The 22,951-nt window shown below is 37.4% G+C and overlaps 1 protein-coding gene across 2 annotated transcripts in view; it reads right to left on the reverse strand.

Moving 5' to 3' along the window:
• focad (focadhesin) overlaps positions 1-22,951 on the reverse strand; it is a 363,839-nt gene that overhangs the window by 35,156 nt on the left and 305,732 nt on the right. For both annotated transcript variants that reach the window (XM_039759173.1, XM_039759172.1), the window contains 8 exons: positions 21,409-21,480; positions 20,913-21,015; positions 20,689-20,769; positions 15,197-15,325; positions 14,731-14,846; positions 10,358-10,618; positions 2,428-2,517; positions 1,212-1,389 (listed from right to left, as the gene is read on the reverse strand). In XM_039759173.1, the coding sequence (XP_039615107.1) occupies positions 1,212-1,389; positions 2,428-2,517; positions 10,358-10,618; positions 14,731-14,846; positions 15,197-15,325; positions 20,689-20,769; positions 20,913-21,015; positions 21,409-21,480 (1,030 nt within the window). The remainder of the gene's footprint in view (positions 1-1,211; positions 1,390-2,427; positions 2,518-10,357; positions 10,619-14,730; positions 14,847-15,196; positions 15,326-20,688; positions 20,770-20,912; positions 21,016-21,408; positions 21,481-22,951) is intronic.

Genomic DNA, 22,951 nt, shown 5'->3' on the forward strand with positions numbered 1-22,951 from the left:
TTGTGCCATCATAGGGAGTATAGCCACTGGCAGGGAGAAGTGAGCAATTCCTAAGCAGATACATCACAGGTCTCACAACTGTTAGCAGCTGATATTCTTACCATCATTAGGCCTTTTTCTAAAATAAATATAGGATGTTTAAGCATATTGTATCTATTTGTGCTTCAGTTTAAATTATTTACATTTTATACTTTAAAATACAATAATATTACTTTACTGTAATTTTATGAACAAGCTGGAAATGTTTTTCTGTAAAATGAAGTAGTAAACCATTATGCATTTTTGACAATTTTCCCATTGTAAACATTTTGCCGTGCAAGTTCCCATATACCTTAGTATGAGGGTACATCCTCCTTGCAGCCAAATGGGTCTAACAGGGGGACATGCTCCCTGGAAATGTGTTCTGTTTAGAATTTGAATTCATACTTTGAACCACTTCAAGAGAAATATGGTACAAAAGAAATAATATATTTAACTTGTCCAAATATAGACAGTGAAGTTGTATAATTCTTTTGCAGTTCTTCAGTGTGGTTTTTTGACAACTACTTTCATCCTCAGGACGACTTTTGAAGCGTTCTTCTTGGCACATAGTTGATGTCACGTCTGTACCTGTAGAGCCTCTGGCTTTGAGGCTTCCTGATAAGCTGTATTTACCCACACAACTACCACTTCAGCTCATTCAGTGAGTTATTTGTGTGTTCTAATGAGCAATGATATATATATATATATATATATATATATATATATATATATATATATATATATATATATATATATATATATATATATATATATATATATATATATATATATATATATATATATATAAAACTATATATATATATATATATAGTTTTCTTTAGCATGGCATGGCCCTGAGAGGCACTGTTCTGGTCTACTTTGTGATGCCTGTGGTACTGGTACTGACCTGTTAACCTACTACCAGACAAGTATTTCTTGTTAATTCACATTTGTTCATTACGTTTGTATGACCCTAACATTAAAAGTTAACTGGCCATCATGTTGAACATGTGTTGTACTGCTAAGATGAGGGAAAGCATACACTATTACATGAGTTGGCTGTAGTGAATTGAACATACATTTTAAAGCCAAAGAAGTTAAGAAAAATAAATTAGCTTTCTTGTGTCTTGGGTGAGGAAGGGAGAGATATGATTTTCAAGAATGGCAAACATGATAGATATGACCCTCACCTGTATTGGTATTGACTGTAAGACGACACTGGTAAAAACTAAGGAGGAGGAACCAACAAATCACATTTGGATGATTCACTGCTGTGGAAGGGGCTATTGTATCATTTAAACAGAGCAGAGGTACTCTTCCCTGAGAAACCAGATAGGCACGTACAAAGGTCATCTTCAAATTGTTGTCCTGAAATTAAAAAAAAGATGATAAATATAATACAAGTAACAACCACAACTGAAAAAGTACAATAAAAAAATCGAAAGACATGTTGCTTTACTGTGTAGTTTGTCCAGCCATATTTAAGCAACTTAACAAAATAATAAAATGTTTCTTAAGGTTTAATATTCCAGCATTACAATGGCACAATAACAATGATATGTTCTTAGAAACTGTTTTTATTAAAGAAAAAAGCTTTAAATGTCTGGATGACTATCACAAGGGAAAAAAAAAATACTGATTTTAAGTTCTTAAGGATCTAGAGGGGAAAACAAGGCTTCAATTTATTTTTTTTTTGCATGATGCTAAATATGTGATAGTCCCAGGATGGAGATAGTAGGTCAAAAAAACACTGCTGCTGCCACTTCACTCACTTTTTAAAGCTAAGCAGGTGTCAGTGCTGACACACCTTTCATAGTTTACCATACTGCTAACCCTGCACAATTCTTTTGTCTTTTCTGTTTACTTGAATTGTTGGATTTGGACAAAAAAGACATTTACATTTCTACTCTTGTTAAATGTGATTGCTATCTGTTTCTGACCAATTGAATGTGGTCTGCATGATCCATCACCATCACTTTTACACCAATTGTGTTTTAATTTTAGTTAGGTACCATCCAGTCATGATGCATGTCAATCCAGGGGTAAATGGATGAACTTTCCTATAGTTGCGAATTCTCACCTATGTCTCCAATGCCACTCTCACCTACACCAAGACACTACAGTTGTAGTGAATATCAGTAATGCTATGGCGAGTAAGTATGTACTGCAGTTTCTAATCTCTCATACAGAACATGTCTATGTCATGAAAAGTGGCTGTCCTGTGGGATGTGCCTTCATTTGCAGATTGTACATCCATGTACAGTGCAATTCATCTATCCATACCTTAAGTGATAGCATTCTATATATCTTGTTGTACCAGAGTTTGGCCAACAATGCAACACTAATAAAAGCCCCCGATAACACCAGGATGTTTCATATGCTCTATATGTACTTTACTTTTTTTACCTTATTAACTTGAGTAATCCTGTCGATTTCAGTATCTGCCATCTCAGACAGGCATTTACTAAGTTTCATATAAAGCTCAAAATCACTTTCCTAAAGGAGGAGAAGAAAATAATTAATGAGAAATGTCAGCCATCAGCTATTTTCATACTTTGCTACCACCAAAAAGTATTTTCAATATTGAACATTGTAAAGACCAAGAACATAGTTTTGAAAAGTCCAAGTACTTCATTACTTTCACAAGTATATTATTGTGCAAACACACATAGTATATTTGCTTGAAGACATAAATTACTATAGCTTACAATACCAAATTCCACTTAGTTTAATGAACTCATCTGATGGAAATAAAATGTTTTCTTTTCATGGAAACTGGTGTCTTTGAGTCCAAATCAAGTTTTCATTAATGGCAAAAATAAGTTAAGAATAAACATAATAAAATTAAGTACCAACATATTCTTACAGGATCAGCAGACTTCTGCCTTTTGAATAATGGTATTAATATGACTTGTGATATAAAGGTCTTGAGAGAGACATATGAGACAAAACATTTGTTAATATTGTAACAAGTGTTCATGGGGATAATGTTGAAAAATTAAATTTGCTTTGTTTTACTAAGTTTTTCTAGGTAATTCAAATAAAACATCTTGTTTTGCTTGTGCAAATACTGTTCTGTGGCTAGCTTGACTTCTTCATCATTGGCATCGCAAACCTCACAGAGGCAGCTATTCAGATTGAGGAACAGGTGGTAATCACACAGGACCAGGTTTGGAAGATTGGGTAGTTGCAGCATTTGTTTAAATTCACAATTTCCCCAGAGCAGCCCCTAAAATCTATGGAGTGTGAGTCAACACACTTCCATTGTTTTAACTATTTAACTCTGGGTCAGAGTGATATATGCAGGTTTCGCCCCCATTTATTTATATTTGCTCCAGATGCATCTTTGAATGCTGGATTACGTGATGCTTTACTTAATTCAATATTCTGGGCCCCAACATTTGCTGAGCTTTCTCATTTTTTAAAGAAGAACGGATGCGACTAATCCATAACTAATCCCTATAGTGTCTGCTATCTCATACACAGTCACTCTTCAATTCTTCATTATAATATGCTACACAGCAGCAACATTTTCTTCTGTTGTTGATAGAGAAGACTAGTTAGTTAGACCAAGCGTCATATTTGAGAGGAACCCCTGCCATAATACAACCAATCTTTTGACAGTTGTATTAGTTTGTGACACAAATTGATTGGATGAGAATGAAACTCAAAGGTGTATTGCTCTTTACTACCAGAGATGCATATTTGAATATTTGTTTTTTGCCATTTTTAAGCAGATATTCTATGTTGACTTGGTTCTGAACAGGAAACATGCAATGTAAACTGCAAATGCTATAAACTTGTAAAACACATGCTTTAGTACTCAGGAGCTAAAGCTTTGGTCATTTACAAAATCAGAAGCTTAGAATAACCCTTTAAGGTTCTGGTTCAAATCTTTTTAATTGCCCTTGCAAGTTCCTAACATGAACCTGAACCATTTGGGTCTATTTTCTTTTAAATAAAAACTTCAACTGACACCAATTCTGGATAGAAGACTATCTTCTGTTAATGGTACATGCTTTCATCATTTCATCTCTCCTTTGATTTACACAGAACCTCAAAGAATAGATAACTGTCCATAATTTAAACAGGTTTCCAAATAAACAATCTTAACACAGATACTAGAGACCTATACACAGAGCATATGAAGTGTCATCACATCTCTTCAAATGTTTTCAGCTAACATTTTAATTATGAATTACATTTATTTAAAATCAGATCTTGTATTCATGTATTAGCAGGGGTAGCTAGCAATAGCCAGGGTGGAGGTGTGGTGCAGGAGTGGTCACTAAATAAATTTACCAGGGAGAAAAATTAAAGTCCAAATTAAAATTTCAATGACTTAACCCACCATGAGGAGCAACTTTGTATGCCTGTTTCAAGTCTCAAAAAAGCCTCTTAGGGCCCTCTTAGGCGCAGTTGTAGTCTCTAATTAAAGTACCCAAGGGAAATATTTTAGAACAAAAACAGCTTATAGTAGGGGTCCTTAATTACAATTCTGGAGGTCTGTAGTGGTTGCAAGTTTTTGCTTTAAATCATTTCTTACTTACAGCTCAGTCAATAGCTGCTAAAGTACAACACCAATTCCAAAAGAGTTGGGACGCTGTGTAAAATGTAAATAAAAACCGAATGTAATGATTTGCAAATATATTTATTCACAATAGAACATAGAAAATGTATCAAATGTTGTGAAATATTTTACTAATTAATGAAAAACATTAGCTCATGTTGAATTTGATGGCAGTAACACGTCTCAAAAAAGTTATGACGGAGGCAACAAAAGGCTGGTACTAAAAAGAAACGGCTGGAGGAACATTTTGTAAGTAATTAGGTTAATTGGCAACAGGTCAGTAACATGATTGGGTATAAAAAGACCATCTTAGAGTGGCAGAAGTTCACCAATTTGCAAAAAAACTGCTTCTAGAAATTGTGGAATAATTTCAGAATAATGTTCCTCAACATAAAATTGTGAAGACTTTGATTATCTCATCATCTGCAGTACATATCATCATCAAAAGATTCTGAGAATCTGGAAAAATCTCTGTGCACATGTGACAAGACCGAAAATCAGTATTAGATGCCCGTGATCTTCGGGCTCTCAGGTGGTACTGCATTAAAATCATTCAGGATTCTGTCATGGAAATTACTGAATGGGCTTCAGGAACACTTCCAGAAATCATTGCCTGTGAACACAGTTTGCCATGCCATCCACAAATGCAGGTTAAAGTGCAAAGAAGAAGCCATATGCGAACATGATCCAGAAGCGCAGATGTCTTCTCTGGGCCATAGCTCATTTAAAATGGAGTAAGACAAATTGGAAAACTGTTTTGTGGTCAGAAAAATCAAAATTTGAAATTCTTTTAGGAAAACACAGACAATGCATCCTCCGGACTAAATAGAAGAGGAATCATCTGCCTTGTTAACAGTACTCATTACAAAAGCCTGCATCTCTGATGGGTGGGGTTTCATTAATGCCCAAGGACTGCATTTTAATGGGCCTATGGCAGCTTGCACATCTAGAAAGGCACCGTCAATGCTAAAAGGAATATACAGGTTTTAGAGCAACAAATGCTCCCTTCCAGAAGACGTCTTTTTCAGGAAAGGCCTTGTATATTTCAGCAAGACAATGCTAAACCACATAAGGCATTTATTAACAACAACATGGCTTCGTAGTGGGAGAGCCCAGGTGCTGAATTGGCCTACCTGCAGTCCACACCTTTCATCATTTGAAAACATTTTGTGCATTATTAAATGTAAAATACGACAAAGACAATGCAGAACTGTTGAGCAGCTAGAATTCTATATCAGACAAGAATGGGACAACATTCCTCTTCCAAAGGTACAGCAACTTGTCTCTTCAGTTCCCAGCTGTTTATGGACTCTTGTTAAAAGAAGAGGGGATGCTACACAGTGGTAAACATGGCCCTGTCGCAACTTTTTTGAGACGTGTTGCTGCCACCAAATTCAAAATGATCTTATTCTTTTCTTAAAATGGTACATTTTCTCAGTTTAAATATTTCATATGTTTTCTTATGTTCTATTGTGAATAAAATTGGGTTTATGAGATTTGCAAATAACTCATATGTTTTTGTTTTCTGTTTTCTTAAGCAGCCACTAGTTAGTAAATTAAATCAAATGATAAATTAACCATCTCTCCAGCTAACTTTGTCTCTTTAAATGAGTACAGTAATCCCTCCTCGATCGCGGGGTTGCGTTCCAGACCCCCCCGCGATAGGTGAAAATCCGCGAAGTAGAAACCATATGTTTGTATGGTTATTTTTATATATTTTAAGCCCTTATAAACTCTCCCACACTGTTAACATTATTAGAGCCCTCTAGACATGAAATAACACCCTTTAGTCAAACGTTTAAACTGTGCTCCATTACAAGACAGAGATGACAGTTCTTTCTCACAATTAAAAGAAAGCAAATATATCTTATCTTTAAAGGAGCGCCGTCAGGGGCAGAAAATGTCAGAGAGAGCGCTCGCAAAGAAAAGCAAACAATCAAAAAATCAATACATGCTTTTAAGTATACAGAAGCACCGCGATAAAGCGGCATTTTGTAGAAGAGCGTCCGTGTCCTCTGTGCAAACAGCCCCTCTGCTCACACCCTCCGTCAGGCAGAGAGAGTGAGAAAGATAGAGAGAAGCAAACAAGCGCCACGCGGGAAGCATATCTTTTAGCATTGAGGAGTTTTAGTTAATATGTAATACATGCTCTGATTGGGTAGCTTTTAAGCCAACCGCCAATAGCATCCCTTGTATGAAATCAACTGGGCAATCAAACTGAGGAAGCATGTAACCTAAATTAAAAGACCCATTGTCCGCAGAAAGCGTAACCAGCTTAAAAATCCATGATATATATTTAGATATGTTTACATTTAAAATCCGCGATAGAGTGAAACCGCGAAAGTCAAAGCGCGATATAGCGAGGGATTACTGTATATATGAAATATCTGTGTTAACAAAATGGTCTGAAATAAATGAGAAGAAAAGAAAGACCTTTTCAACAAAAATATACAGATAATGTTCCTAGAAAGAGAAAACCTACAATATGATTTGTCTTGGAAGAATGAAAGCACTAACAAGTCTTATAATTAAGTATCACATTTCGCAATTACCAAAGACTGACAACTGGTTGAAATGAAAATATAAAGCCACTGACACCTTCTGGAACCATAATTGAGGACCCCTGACCTGTGGACCTCCCCTGTACAAATGGGAAATCTGTGTAAAATTTGGTTGAGACAGGTTCAACAGTGTAGATCTGTGTATCAGACCAACAAACATTCAGCGTTACATGTTAGACTAGACTCTAACACACAGCATCCAAATACAATGTTAATATGTAAAAGCAAATTAGAAACTTAATCTTAAAAAATAGTGTGATGACTATACACACCATTTTATAACAGCAGTTTCTAAATTAGCTCTGGTACAACTAATGCCCTTTCAAACCAAACAACAGGTTAACTTACCAGGTGTGGCAGAAAAGTAATGAGACTGATTTTTTATTTACCAAAGTTTTTATTTTTTTCAAACATCAATGTTATCCCCTTCAAAGCAGTTCCCTTGGGCAGCTACACACCGATGGAGACGTTGTTCCCACTGTTGGTAGCAGCGCTGGAAGTCTTCAACCGGTATGGTCTTCAGCATGTCCGTTACACTCTTTTGGATGTTTTCTAAAGTCCTGAAATGACATCCTTTCAGGACATTTTTCAGTTTAGGAAAAAGGAAAAAGTCACACGGACTGAGGTCAGGTGAATAAGGGGGCTGGGGAACCACAGGAATGCCTTTTTAGGTCAAAAATTCTGTTATGGAGAGGGCAGTTTTTCGGCACCATTTTGGCACAGACCTTTCGCATGTGCAAATGTTCAGTCAAAATTTGATGAACGGTAAATCTGTTCAAATTTAATTGTTCACTCAACATTCTTAATGTTAAACGACGGTCTGATCTCACAAGAGTGTTCACACGTTCAATGTTTTCATTGGTTTTCGAAGTTGAAGTCCTCCCTGAACGGTGTTCATCTTCAACGTGTTTTCTGCCTTCCAAAAATGATTTGTGCCAGCGAAAAACTTGAGCTCGGGATAAAGAATGTTCACCATAGGCCTGTTTTACCTTTTCAAACGTCACACTTGCTGTTTAATGGCACAACGTTGCTCCAAATTCCGCTGTTCCATTTTGCGTGACGCACAACCAAAAACACAACTCGCTAATAGCAGTTACAAAAATCACGTAGTTAACGAAAGGAGTTGAAACTCGCACTGAGCTATGGGAAGGTACTGATACACGTGCTCTATCAAGGACAACAGCGCAGCGTTGCCAGATCGCTTGCAGTGTTGCCAGTCTCATTACTTTTCTGCCACACCTCGTACTTCCATTGGGCTACAACTGCTCTGAATGTTAATATTTCAGAGCAAAATCATTTAGGTTCAATTCCAATTTATTGTGAAATGTACATAAGACATTTAAACTCTTACATGCCTCCCAAAGACTAAATACAGTGATACAATGCCAACAACAGACAGTGAATAGAACATCACAATATACTCACATATGGTATAGAAGAAACAGTCAATTCTAACAGTAAATTACATTACAGAAAATTATAAAATGGACATAAAAAGACATGCATCCTATTAAACATGTGTAAGACCATGACTCATAAATGAAGTGTATAAAACTAGCAAGACTTCGCTTAGGTCACGACATTCCTCTAGAATGGCTGTCAGAAAAGGGAAGAAGCCAAGAATAACCTCATAGCATCTCTGCAGAATCTGTATGTCATTTTTTCAAATACAGGTCAGTATGTACCAGTAACTGTCTGTAATATGATCTTTAAGGGTTGAAAGCAAGACCTTTTGATGATTCTAATTTGAGGTAGGCAAAACAATATTATGAAAATTCTGAAACTGTACATGGTGTAGATGACATTGTATAATGAATTTTCTTTTTACCAAACACAGTGGTACTTGTTTGAATAAAGGTAAAAGTGTAATGGAGAAAACAGACTTTGCCTCAAATAAGTCCAGAAGGAAACATTCTGCCCTCTGCAGGAAATTTGCAGTCCATCAACAATTCCCAAACAATTTGGCTGTACTTGAACAGTTCCATAAAAAGAAACTGGCAAAACACTGCTAGATCTGGGTGTGCCCATTTTACTACACACCTACACTAGACAAAGGATTTTCCAGCTAGTGTATGTATAACTGTAAAGAGTCATCCAAAACGTTTTTTATATTTAACAATTTCCTGAAAATCTGAGCATTCTTCATCAAAGAAGAATGAGTAATATTATATGTAAACAAATAATTAAATCTATACCATATACTTTAATGTCTGGACGTGTTAGGTTAACTAGTAACTCTAACATAACCTGACTGATTAAATGTACTCTGAGATAGATAACTAAACTGACTAAGTGTGCACCTCATGTAGCCAGGACAGACTCTGAATGCCTGTGATAATGGACCGACTATGCTGGTTCAGTAAATGGATAGATCAATGTCTAAAAGTCAGGCCCTCTTAGGGCTAAAATCTGATTTTTGAAAAGGTCATGGTATTGGCACAAGTGTGACATCAATGTGCACAAACAAAAATAAATTCAGTAGTATTTGGATTTAGTTTGTTTCACTGTTGCTTTAAAATTAAAATGTATTCAATTTCAAATGAGAAAAACTTTATAAATCTTTGTTGAAGGAGAAATATCATTTTTTCTAACACACTGGCTACCACATATTCCACATTCTACTTTTCTATGGCTGATGAAAGAAGTGAACAAATGATTGTTAATCACATTAGGTAATTTGAAATTGTGGCCCAATGAAAATATTCCTGTATGCCTAACAAGTATACTAGTAGATATAACTACTGTATATATCCTTACACAGCCCAAGGACATGAAGGTTAAACTCACAATTCTAACTGGTCAAGTACGGATCAGAGTAGCTGTGTACATAAGTCATCCCTGTGATGGACTATGTCTTCTCAAAGACTGGATACTGTATAGTGCCTGATGCTTTTCTGAATAATCTGAAATCTGAAATGGAGAAAGTGGTTTAAAAAACTTGTGGGAAAAATTGTAAATATGTGCTCAGGCAAAGTGTTAATCTACAATACAATTGTATCCCTTATTTCAAAACATGGATAAATAATTATTGAAAGGCTTATTGTGGGTCTTGCATTATTTATTTAAACCATCATTAAAAAAAAAAGTCAATATAAAGCACTCTTCTAGCTTATTGGTTAGGTATTTACAGTACAAAGTATACTGACATTTTCATTTTTCCTGCCTCTCTCCACCCCAACCACAAAATATGAAACATTGATCAAACCTGTATTTCATTTGGAAGAAGATGCAATATTTTCTCAGTTGTGGTACACAAAATAGCCCAAAGGAACTGTGCTGGATTTGGCAGTTTCATAGCTTGGTAAAGTCCCTCCAGTACTGACAAACAGAGCTCTGGATAGCGTATTCTGTTTTCAGCTGTAAAGTTTTGAACTCCTAACATATCCACAATTGACTGTAGTTTGTCATCGGGAACGTACTTCATCCAGAGAGACAAAGATTCAAAAAGGTATCCTCTTGTCTTTAACTAAAAGGGCAAAACAAACACGTTATTGTGAAGTTTGAATATACTGTACATTTCATGGCATATGAAAACAATTTAGCACAAGGTTTTATTTAGAAAGCAGTGTTTATAAAATACACAAGCTAGCAAAATTGGAATAAAGAAAAATTAACAGTAAGCATACAAGTCAGAAAAGACTGGAAATAAATCATTTTGCATATACAGCTAAGGAGTCAAATCATGAGTTTTATATTTTCTGACAATTTATTAGTATTAGGAAATTTGTTGATGAGATCCTATTCTACAAAAAAGGGGAGGACAATAAGTAATTTTTGAAGTTTTAATGCCAGCAAATTCTATTGACTGGTCTCAATGCTTGGGGATCTGTAAAAACATCGCTGACAGTACATACAAGTGTAGTGGAGTTTCCCCTTGAATTAAGTTCATGGCTCTAGATGCCCTAGATGCACACTGCAATCTTTACTGTAACTCACTTTTTGATAAAAGAATAGAGGATGAATTACAACAAGTGCTTCAAGATGCTGTTAAATTCAGCAAAAATATCAAAGAACTGCCAAAATGTACAGTGACATGGGTGACAATTTTGGAAGTGTCCATCTGTATTGTGAGGCCCAGTGGCTGTGTTGTGGGGCAGCTGTTTTTAAAAGTATTTGAACTACATAAAAATTTTGAGAATCTGTCTCATCTGAGAACTCCCGATTTTCTGTGTTTATTGACAACCAGTCCTGGGTTTTGTAGTTTGCTCAGACAGACAGACAGACAGACAGACAGACAGACAGACAGACAGATAGATAGATAGATAGATAGATAGATAGATAGATAGATAGATAGATAGATAGATAGATAGATAGATAGATAGATAGATAGATAGATAGATAGATACTTTATTAATCCCCAAGGGGAAATTCACATACTCCACATGCTCCAGCATGTCCAACATATTTCAACTTATGACATAAGTTTGAAAATGAAATATTCTGCTTTTGTCCTGTCACAATTTAGGAGCAATGTAAGAAACAAATACTCCATTTTTAAGTGAAAAAAGCCATTCAGTACCTCTTACCCTTTAAAACAAAATGCGTGAAGCAGAATTTTAAACACTGAAACTACAACTCCATTTCTAAAAAAGATGGGATGCTGTGTAAATGTAAATAAAAACAGAATGTGATGATCGGCAAATCATTTAAACCTATATTAAACTGAAAATAGAACAAAGAAAACATATCAAATGTGAAAACTCAGAATGTTATTGTTTTATGAAGAGAATGGACCAGGGTAGCAGAAGTCTCAAGAAGTTGTAAAATACTAAAAAGAAAAACAGCTGGTAAAAAATATCACAACTAATTATAATAATTGGCAACAGGTCAGTAACATAATTGGGTATTAAAAGAGAATCACAGAAAGGCAGACTAAAGATTGGGAGTGATTCACCATTCTGTGAAAGTCTGTGTGGGCAAATAATGCAACAATTTAAGAATAATTTTCCTCAGTGTAGATTTGCAAAGATTTTGTAGATTTCATCATCAATGATACATAATATCATTAAATGATTCCGAGAATCACAGCACACCAGGTACAATGCTGAAAACCAGTATTGGCTGACCGTGATCTTCAGGCAGCACTGCATTAAAAACTGACATGATTTTATAGTGGAAATCATTGTATGGGCTCAGGAACACTTCCAAAACTTATTGTCTGTGGATACAGCTCATTGCTGCATCCACAAATGCAAGTTTAAAATCTACCATGCAAATAATAAACCACATATAAACATGATACGGAAACAATCACATTTCCTAGGCAGAGTGGAAAACTGTCATGTGATGAATCAAAATGTGAAATTCTTGGCATCTTGGGTTGCTGGCATCAATTTCAAAATGAGCACATAGTTTTTTTTTCAAAAAACAATAATATTTCTCAGGTTCAACATTTGATATGTTGTTTATATACTATTTTCAATTAAATATAGGTTTATACATGATTCACAAATCATTGCATTGTTTTTATTTACAGTCTCAACTTTTTTGGAAACTGTGTTGTACTAAAAGCAAAAAACAAAAGGAGATTAGATGACGTGATTGTCACTATGCTGGCTGCAACCCAGAGTGCAGAAAATGGACAAAAAAATTCCAAAAGTCTCATTAGGCATAGACAGATTTTTACTTTATTTTTATTGTAAGAAGGCAACGTCAGCATGGTATTGTTTCTGTCTGATCTGTTTAACATTTTTTTACATATACTAGGAGGCTCCGCCCCCTGCTTGCTTCGCTCACCCACCCCCATGTTTGGTTTATCGGATATACAATACAATTTATTTTTGTATAGCTCAAAATCACATAAGAAGTGCTGCAATGGGTTTTAACAGGCCCTGCCTCCTGACAGCCCACCAGCCTTGACCCTCTAAGAAGACCAGAAAAAACTCCTTAAAAATAACCCTTGTAGGGAAAAAATCGAAGGACCTTGGGAGAGGCAGTTCAAAGAGAGACCCCTTTCCAGGTAGGCTGGGCGTGCAGTGGGTGTCAAAAAGAAGGGGGTCAATAAAATACAGTACAATATATACAACAGAATAAATCCTCAATACAGTATAAAATAAAAATTCTAGACGTACGGAGAAGAATTTCACATGAGATGATATCACATAATATGATTTGGATTTGTTTTAAGTCCTGGAGACCTCATTCATCAAGCTGCCTCCCCCATTTTGCCATTCCACATCTAAAATAGCGCTAATCCGATGAAAGGACCCCTCTTTCCCACGATTCCTGCGATCCTCCATCACGGATGACTTTATCTTAGGCAGGCAATATACAATTTAAAGAGAATGTTATTTTCTTGGGAATTGTTACATATGCATTATTTTCACTTTTACTTTAAAAACTTTTGTAAAAACAATACTTGTCCTTTATTTCCGGCACCATGCGTAGTTACATCTCTTTCTTGCCAGACGTATAATGCTGCTCGTGTTGTGATGGGTTGGGCTGAACGCACACTAAGGCTATGCCTTTGGATCATTTGCTGAATTTTTGCTGCTTGCGAGCTGCCTCTACTGCTTGTCGTATGTGGTTGTTTTAAGAGCTGGGAGCACATGATGCTTGTTTGGCAAAAGCAATCCAACAACTGCTAGGTTAGATGTCTGTGGACTTGTTTTAAATGATGGCTCACTGCCTGGTCTCGTGTGACATTGTAAAAACAATACTTGTCCTTTATTTCCGGCCCTGGGAGTGGTTAAATTCTTTCTTGCAGGATGTATAATGCTACGCACGTTGTCAGGGGTTGCTGGGGCAGCTGTCGCACTGCCCTTCTATCTTTTTAAGGCCTGTCCAGTTTCTCTCCTTTTTGCTACTTTGCTGCTCACGTTGTGATTACTTCTCCATGATCATAAATATACACCTGACCGAATTGTGTTTTCTTTGAAATTAAACTTGTCGTTGCTTTAACTGTTGCAGGTCCACAGATTGTCATAGCATGTGTTCCATTATTGTGTAAATCTACGTTTTGTGCATTGAATGATGCGAGAGCGAAAAGCCTTTGTTTTCTGCTCTTTTCCTTTTATTTCTGACCTTGCTTTGTCCTGCTATTTTTTCAATTACACCTGGACCTGATGAATACTTTTCTTTTTTTTTTGCGCTAATATGGTTTTTTATTCGTTGACGTTTCATTTATAACGTATTGTCCTTTACATGCTTTATATGCACTGAGACACCTGTATCTGTGTGTGCTGCTTCCCTTTACACTACTGATTTTTTTTTGCCCATTCTCTTTCGTCTTGCGTTTCTTTTATTTGTCTTTTGTGATCTTAATGTGAAGATCACATATTGTCCCCTAGGCATTCATTCCACAGGATTTTTTTTTTATAATAGAGAGACATATTACATTGACTTAAACAGGAATTAACCTTACATAGCAGTTTATTATTGATATGTAGGTCATATGTAATTTATGGAAAAGGTAGGTGGTGGTACTCAGCCTGATGCAAGTCTGGTAAGGGCACCTTGGTATGAAAAAGGTTGGGAAATCCTGACTTAAGAGTTTATATTTAGAATGATGCTCAAGCAAACTGTATTTTTTCTATGTTCATTTTTATAAATATCTTGTCATAATTTCAACCAACTTACACTAAGACTGTTGATAAGAGGAGGAACAAGCCACATTCCCAAAAACATTGAGGCTGTTTGTGAAGATTGACACTGTGTTACTGCCAGTTCAATACAAAGCTGCTGTACATCTTCCCCTAGGAAGGAGAGAAAACACTTAAAGCTTCAGATACAATTGCAGTTATCTTTTTGTATATTAACTAAAATTGTAATTAGTGAAGTGAAATATGGAAATGTTACAATGCTATCATATAATTTCACTGGAATGACTGCACCATGAACAAAGGATTTAAAATATGGCTAACAATAAGTCATATACCTGATTTCTATTCACAGCAAAACATGGAATTTAAGCAGCTTTATTAGATGTCAGGAAACATATTAAAATACTAAATGTCACATTGAAAATTGTATCAGAGTGTCATCAGTTTAACTACAATAAAATGATACCGAAGTAGTGATGAAGAAAAGTGTTCTAGAAACTTACCAAAGTTGAGCCTAATTAAAGGAGATAAAACTGCAGCCCAGTTAACAGGAGGATACTGGTGACTTTTCCCTACTGAACTAAGGGGTCCAAGTGCTACTTTTACCAAATGTGGCTGGATAAACTCTGGACCTAGAAAAAAGAAGAAAAATAAATCACAATTAATTTACATTGGGGAATCTCAAGTCATTGGGATTAACATAAGAATTGTGTAATGCTAAGAATTATAATGAAAAACAGCTGACCTCAGTAAAATATTTACCTTCCCACTTTTAAAAGAAATGGTGTTCCCACTCAGTGAGTCACTTGGTTAAACATAAAAACACAACAACAAAACAACTGCAATAAAATGAAGGTAAAGTCAGTTTAATGTGCAATTCTTTTCAAGAACTACCAGCACACAGTTAAAAATGAGTTATGGCATGTTGCTTTTGTACATTCGGGAGAGTTTTCCACACACATTTTTTTTCGGTAAGAAATAGCTGAGTGTGAGCCACAGCCCATGATTCTGAGAAAAAAACAGGCTATACATTGAAGAAAAATGATTCTGGGTGAACAATAATAAAATACTGTACATGTAGCAGTAATGGCTTTATTTTTATCAGGATTCTACAGACATATTGTTTTCTTTTTTTTTAGAATCACAGATATTAAAAAAATTTGATAAGAACAGGCAATTCAGCCAGACAACATCACCAGTCCTGTTTACCTAGTTTCTCTAAAATATTATCAAGTGAAGATGTGATGGTTCCTAAACTAACACTCTGCCTTACTTCTTGGCAACTTTCATGTGTGTGTGGACTTTGTGTGAGTCCATTTGATGCAGATCGGGGAATGTGTGCACACTACTGTAGTTGCCCTCAGCTGTACATCACTTCCCCTTCAGTCTCTACCATTACATGTTTCTGTTTCTATGCTGTTATTGACAAAGTAAGAGAGTCTGTTTCCATATCTGCTTGTAATGATGCCCTCATGTAGAAGAACTCTTCGCTTAATGAAGAAAACTCTCAAGACCAGGTGTGAAGGTTGATCCCATCCAGTCGTCTTTTATAATTACCAAACTCAAATATTTTATTAAAAAGACTATATGATATAATCCAAACTTCAATGAATGCAATTATTTAAAGGAATTTTTAGCATATTGAGCTGACTTGCATGCCTTAAGGGCCAAGCTGAGCAAACTTTCAAAATTCTTTGACTTCTTTAAAGGTACACTTGAATGAAATGACACCGTGACGATGCGGGTTCTACTCAATGCTCCCACTTCCTCTTTAGGAGCTCTTGAACCTGACACCGTCGGTAATGTAACTGGATGAGCTGGACAATGAGGACACCAACGAAGCTAGGGAAAAAGGTGCTTTTATTACAAAAAAAAAACAAAAAACAAATCCAAACAAAATCCCAAAATGAGTGCAGTGCTTGTAAAAGTTAATAAATAATCCATTAAAAACAGTGAAAATATTAAGTTTAAAATCTAATAAATAAATCCTTTAAAAACAAAACCTGGTGCCTTCCTTAGCTGGCGGCTCCCCTACTTCTCCCATCCAGGCTCTGCACCAGGGAAGTCACCCTACCTACAGCTGACCTTCTCCATATCCGGTTGCCTTCCGTCCTATGGCTCTGTACAATAACTTTCCCGGACTGAGACTTGGGTTTCACCAACGGCAAGGGTGCCTTCCAGTCTTATGTGTATTGTGGTCACTCTTCCTCCGCTGCAAAACTCAACAGGGATGACCCAATCTGTCTGCCCCTGGGTGCCAGCCAAACACCCCGGTAGGGCTCACTTCCCAGCTGCCTTCCATCTTACAGTGAGCCTGCTGTCACTTGCTCACTCATGCACGAACGCACCAGCTTTCAGCTTCCCTTTCTTCTTTCTCTAACCTCTGTTCTTTTTTTCAGTCTTTTTTTCTCACCCTTCTGCACTTGCGCCTCTCCTGTGTATAATAGGGATGTAACACAGGTGCAGCGAATAGCAGCTCCCAGCATCAATTATGGATACGGACGATTACTCACCTCTGCACTTAAACGAGGAAACACCCGCACCACTTCACATCCAAGAACTGCTTCCGCCACATTACCACGCCTAGTTCTGGTTGATGCATTTTGACTCCTTAACCCCTCTATGAAAGAATTTTCTTTTTTTCTTCTGCACATCATAAATCTCTTTCTAGAACCAACTTCAATTTTATCTCCAAATAAATTGCTTCTCACTGGCTCAACATATCCTTATGATCAGCCCCTTGTCTGATCACTGACTTTCTACTTTAAACATTGACCTTCCGCTTTTGTCTTACAGAATTGGACACTAGTGTTTTAATATCCCCCTGTTATAATCCACAACATTAATTGAACAATTTTGTACTAGACAGAATAAATTTGCGTGATCAATGTAAATTAAATACCCGACCCTGCTTTTGCATGGATGACTTTCAAAGGTTTCACAAGGGATTGCTCAATTGTTTTCACTGCTGACTGTGCTAACAAGGCTCATAAAGATATACTTGACCTTGAGCTTGAGAGAGCCTTCACCTTAATACGAATCCTCTACATCTGAGGTCAACTCAGCTCAACAAGAATCTGTTTAAGAAAACTGAATTTCAAACAATCGGACTTAAGCTTATTATTATCGATCAAAAGCCAATCCAAGTAAATTATTAGCTTTGAGGATGTGAAAATGTGATGCTTTCTCCTTCATTTCCACCATTACTACTGCACTTAGTAGCAACTGTGTACCCATCTACTCATACTCCCTAAGCTGCCACTTCTTTTACTTTAATTACTAGCCTCTTATGTGGGACCTTGTCAAAGGAGATGTGAAAATCAATATAAATAATACATATATATATATATATATATATATATATATATATACACACTGCTCACAAAAATTAAAGGAACACTTTAAAGAAACACATTAGATACATCAGATCTCAATATGAAGTTATCTATACAAATAACGACAGGGCAATGTCTTAGGAACAAAAGGATGAAAAGTCTTTTAATTGGAATAAAAGTTTTCTGCCTACAGAGGGCTCAATTGTGTAGACACCCTAAAATCAGAGTGAAATGAAGATGTGGCAGGCTAGTCCATTTTTTCAAAAACTTAATTTCTGCTACTCAAAATGCTTTTCAGTATCTTGTGTGGCCCCCACGAGCTTGTATGCATGCTTGACAACATCAGGGCATGCTCCTAATGAGACGACGGATGGTGTCTTGTGGCATTTCCTCCCAGATCTGTATGAGGGCATCCCTGAGCTGTTGTACAGTCTGAGGAGAAACCTGGCGGTGCCTAATGGACCGAAACATAATGTCCCACAGATGTTCTATTGGGTTTAAGTCAGGGATCGTGAAGGCCATTCAATTGTTTCAATTCCTTCATCCTCCAGGTACTGCCTGCATACTCTTGACACATGAGGCCGGGCATTGTCGTGCATTAGGAGGAAACCAGGACCTACTGCACCAGCGTAGGGTCTGACAAAGGGTCCAAGGATTTCATCCTGATACCTAATGGCAGTCAAGATGCCATTGTCTAGCCTGTAGAGGTCTGTGAGTCGCTCCATGGATATGCCTCCAAGATCATCACTGACCCACCACCAAACCAGTCATGCTAAACGATGTTACAGGCAGCATAATATTCTCCACAGCTTCTCCTGACCCTTTCACGTCTTTCACATATACTCAGGGTGAACCTGCTCTCATCTGTGAAAAGCACAGGACGCCAGTGGTGGACCTGCCAATTCTGGTATTCTATGGCAAATGCCAATTGAGCTCCCCGGTGTTGTGCAGTGAGCACAGGGCACAGTAGACATTTGGGCCCTCAGGCAACCCTCATGAAGTCTGTTTCTGATTGTTTGGTCAGAGTCATTCACACCAGTGGCCTGCTGGAGGTCATTTTGTAGGGCTCTGGCAGTGCTCATCCTGTTCCTCCTTGCCCAAAGGAGCAGATACTGGTCCTGCTGATGGGTTATGGACCTTCTATGGCCCTCTCCAGCTCTCCTAGAGTAACTGCTTGTCTCCTAGAATCTCCTCCATGCCCTTGAGACTGTGCAGGGAGACACAGCAAACCTTCTGGCAATGACACGTATTGATGTGCCATCCTGGAGAAGTTGGACTACCTGTGCAACCTCTGTAGGGTCCAGGTATCGCCTCATGCTACCAGTAGTGACACTGACTGTAGCCAAATGCAAAACTAGTGAAGAAACAGTCAAAAAAGATGAGGAGGGAAAAATGTCAGTGGCCTCCACCTGTTAAACCATTCCTGTTTTGGGGGTCATCTCATTGTTGCCCCTCTAGTGCATCTGTTGTTAATTTCATTAACACCACAGCAGCTGAAACTGATTAACAACCCCTCTGCTACTTAACTGACCAGATTAATATCCCATAAGTTTCATTGACTTTATGCTATACTCTGATTAAAAAGTGTTCCTTTAATTCTTTTGAGCAGTATATATATATATATATATATATGCAAAGGTAATTCCACGGTAGGCCAGGGAGTGGTGGGGTGCACTAAACCTTCTCCTGTTGTCTCTACAGACCAGCCACAGGAAAACCTGTCTGACTCAACATTAAAGACGGCACTTCCGGTTCCGGCACACAGGAGGATGTCACTTCTGGTTCCAGCCCCTAGGATGAAGTCACTTCCAGTTCTGGCATCTAAACTAATGTCAGAAAAAGGTCACTTCCGGTTTAATCACTTAAAACCTCCATCTTTTCAAACCTTCGGCAGTTCATGTCTGGACTCCAACCAAGACACTAAAAAATCAACCCACTGCAGCCAGGGATAATATATGGATTTTAGTTTTTAGGATTAGCCAGATCATCCTTTTTAAATAATGTGATAATATTTGCTAGCTTTCAGTCCTCTAAATATCCACAGTGTGAAAAATATGTGTCTAGGATTTATGTATATATTGCTTAACATCTTTTGATATTTCCAAAGTGTTAGTTTTATTATGGGGCGGCACGGTGGCGCAGTGGTAGCACTGCTGCCTCGCAGTTAGGAGACCTGGGTTCGCTTCCCGGGTCCGCCCTGCGTGGAGTTTGCATGTTCTCCCGTGTTCGTGGGTTTCCTCCTGGCGCCCGGTTTCCTCCCACAATCCAAAGACATGCAGGTTAGGTGGACTGGCGATTCTAAATTGGCCCTAGTGTGTGCTTGGTGTGTGGGTGTGTTTGTGTGTGTCCTGCGGTGGGTTGGCACCCTGCCCAGGATTGGTTCCTGCCTTGTGCCCTGTGTTGGCTGGGATTGGCTCCAGCAGACCCCCGTGACCCTGTATTCGGATTCAGCGGGTTAGAAAATGGATGGATGGATGGATAGTTTTATTATTATTTTAATCTTTTATAACAGTTTTGACTTTCTCACTAAAGAAAATACATACAATACTACATATATTTAAGATGAAAATGACACTGTAAAAAAATGAAGTATATTGTACTTTTAATACATAAGTTTTATTCTGTGCCAACAGAAGGCTGCCCTGTACACTTGTCATTACCTTTCTTCCCAGCACTGATGATATAATCAAGAAAAGCTCGGACAACACTCTTCTCGTTTAAATAGCCAAAATCTGGTGGAACTATAGACAGAAAAAAATAATCTCATTTAAATAATCAAAAGCTAAAACAAATAAAACAAAATGGTTTGTATGTTACAATAATATTGCAAAGTAATTATAAGAGGAAGAGGTATACATAATATAAAAAGCCTAAAGTTGTATACCTGAAGTCCTGCTTTGACTTGATGATGAGTTTGCAAGATAAAGATGACCAATAAGACAGGATGCGTTAGACTGTAGCCCAATTGCACCGGAAAAACTAATAACCTTTGGGACACAAAAAGGCATAACATCTAATATGCTGAAATGGAATTTCATATATTCAACAAATAACACTACACTATTAATTAAGGATTCACACACTCAAGTGCTAACACACTGAGACCCTTCAGAAAAACTTATAATTATATTCAGTTTTAGTAAACAAATCCAGAAGTTTACTATGGAGATGATCTTGTTTCTGCCAGAAGTGGTATGTTTTATAAAAAGATAACAGAACTAGTGATGAGTTTCTTCCTGTTTGTCACTGATAACCACAGGACGATTCTCCAGCATAGGGACGTGATTGTTTTGGCATAATTTAATACTGAACATGCTTGCTTTTTTCTCACAATACAAAAATGCGTTAATTGTTAGCAAAAAATAATATAAAAAGCTTACTTGAGTAATTGCTCTGATAACTTCATTAAGGCGGCTTTGATACTGAGAAGACTGTCCTGCCTCAAGCTTCAACTGGATGAAAGACAGGGAAAGAAATCATTAATGTGAAAATTTAATTTTTTATTAGTCAAAATACTAAAGAAAAAAATGACACAATTTCTCTGATATGATCCAGCAAAACAAAAGCACACTATTAATGAATCCTTACAATAATGAAATTTGGATGCTGATCACTAATACCACATCAAAATTTACCCATCACGTACCGTTTCCAGTTTTGTCATGATTTTTTTGTATATTTGTATCCAAACATTTTCGCTCCCGTAAGTGACTTATCAACAACGGTTTGTGCAGCCTGGGCATGTCCAGGCATGTAATCACATGGAAGCTGTTCTGCGGAAGTTGACATCCTGGGCTGTCTCAGCATGCTATAAAGGGGGCTTGCATACACCAATCCTGTTCATTTGGTTAATATAGATAATCAGTGTGTATGTATAGTATCAGTATAGTAAAGTATAGTATCTGTAGCAATATAACAGTAAGCTTGATGCTATACACGTTTTGGTGTCGGGCAATATGTCTTGTCAATGTCGTAACAGCCGCAATATATTCTATATATGATATATATACGATATATACACTGCTCACAAAAATTAAAGGAACACTTTAAAGAAACACATTAGATACATCAGATCTCAATATGAAGTTGGGTATCTATACAAATAACGACAGGGCAATGTCTTAGGAACAAAAGGATGCCAAGTCTTTTAATGGAAATAAAAGTTTTCTGCCTACAGAGGGCTTAATTGTGTAGACACCCTAAAATCAGAGTGAAATGAAGATGTGGCAGGCTAGTCCATTTTTTCAAAAACTTAATTTTTACTACTCAAAATGCTTTTCGGTATCTTGTGTGGCCCCCACGAGCTTGTATGCATGCTTGACAACGTCGGGGCATGCTCCTAATGAGACCACGGATGGTGTCTTGTGGCATTTCCTCCCAGATCTGTATGAGGGCATACCTGAGCTGTTGTACAGTCTGAGGAGCAACCTGGCGGCGCCTAATGGACCGAAAAATAATGTCCCACAGATGTTCCATTGGGTTTAAGTCAGGGGATCGTGAAGGCCATTCAATTGTTTCAATTCCTTCATCCTCCAGGTACTGCCTGCATACTCTTGCCACATGAGGCCGGGCATTGTCGTGCATTAGGAGGAAACCAGGACCTACTGCAGCAGCGTAGGGTCGGACAATGGGTTCAAGGATCATCTCGATAACTTATGGCAGTCAGAGCACCATTTCCTACACAGTAGATGTCTGTGCGTCCCTCCATGGATATGCCTCCCCAGACCATCACTGACCCACCACCAAACCTGTCATGTTGAACGACGTTGCAGGCAGCATATCGTTCTCCTTGTCTTCTCCAGACTCTTTCACGTCTATCACAGCTGCTCAGGGTGAACCTGCTCTCGTCTGTAAAAAGTACAGGGTGCCAGTGGCCAATTCTGGTGTTATTGAGCAAATGCCAGTCAAGCTCCACGGTGCTGG

The sequence above is a fragment of the Polypterus senegalus genome, chromosome 7 (genome assembly GCF_016835505.1).
Source record: "Polypterus senegalus isolate Bchr_013 chromosome 7, ASM1683550v1, whole genome shotgun sequence".
In the NCBI taxonomy this organism is placed as follows: Eukaryota; Metazoa; Chordata; class Cladistia; order Polypteriformes; family Polypteridae; genus Polypterus; species Polypterus senegalus.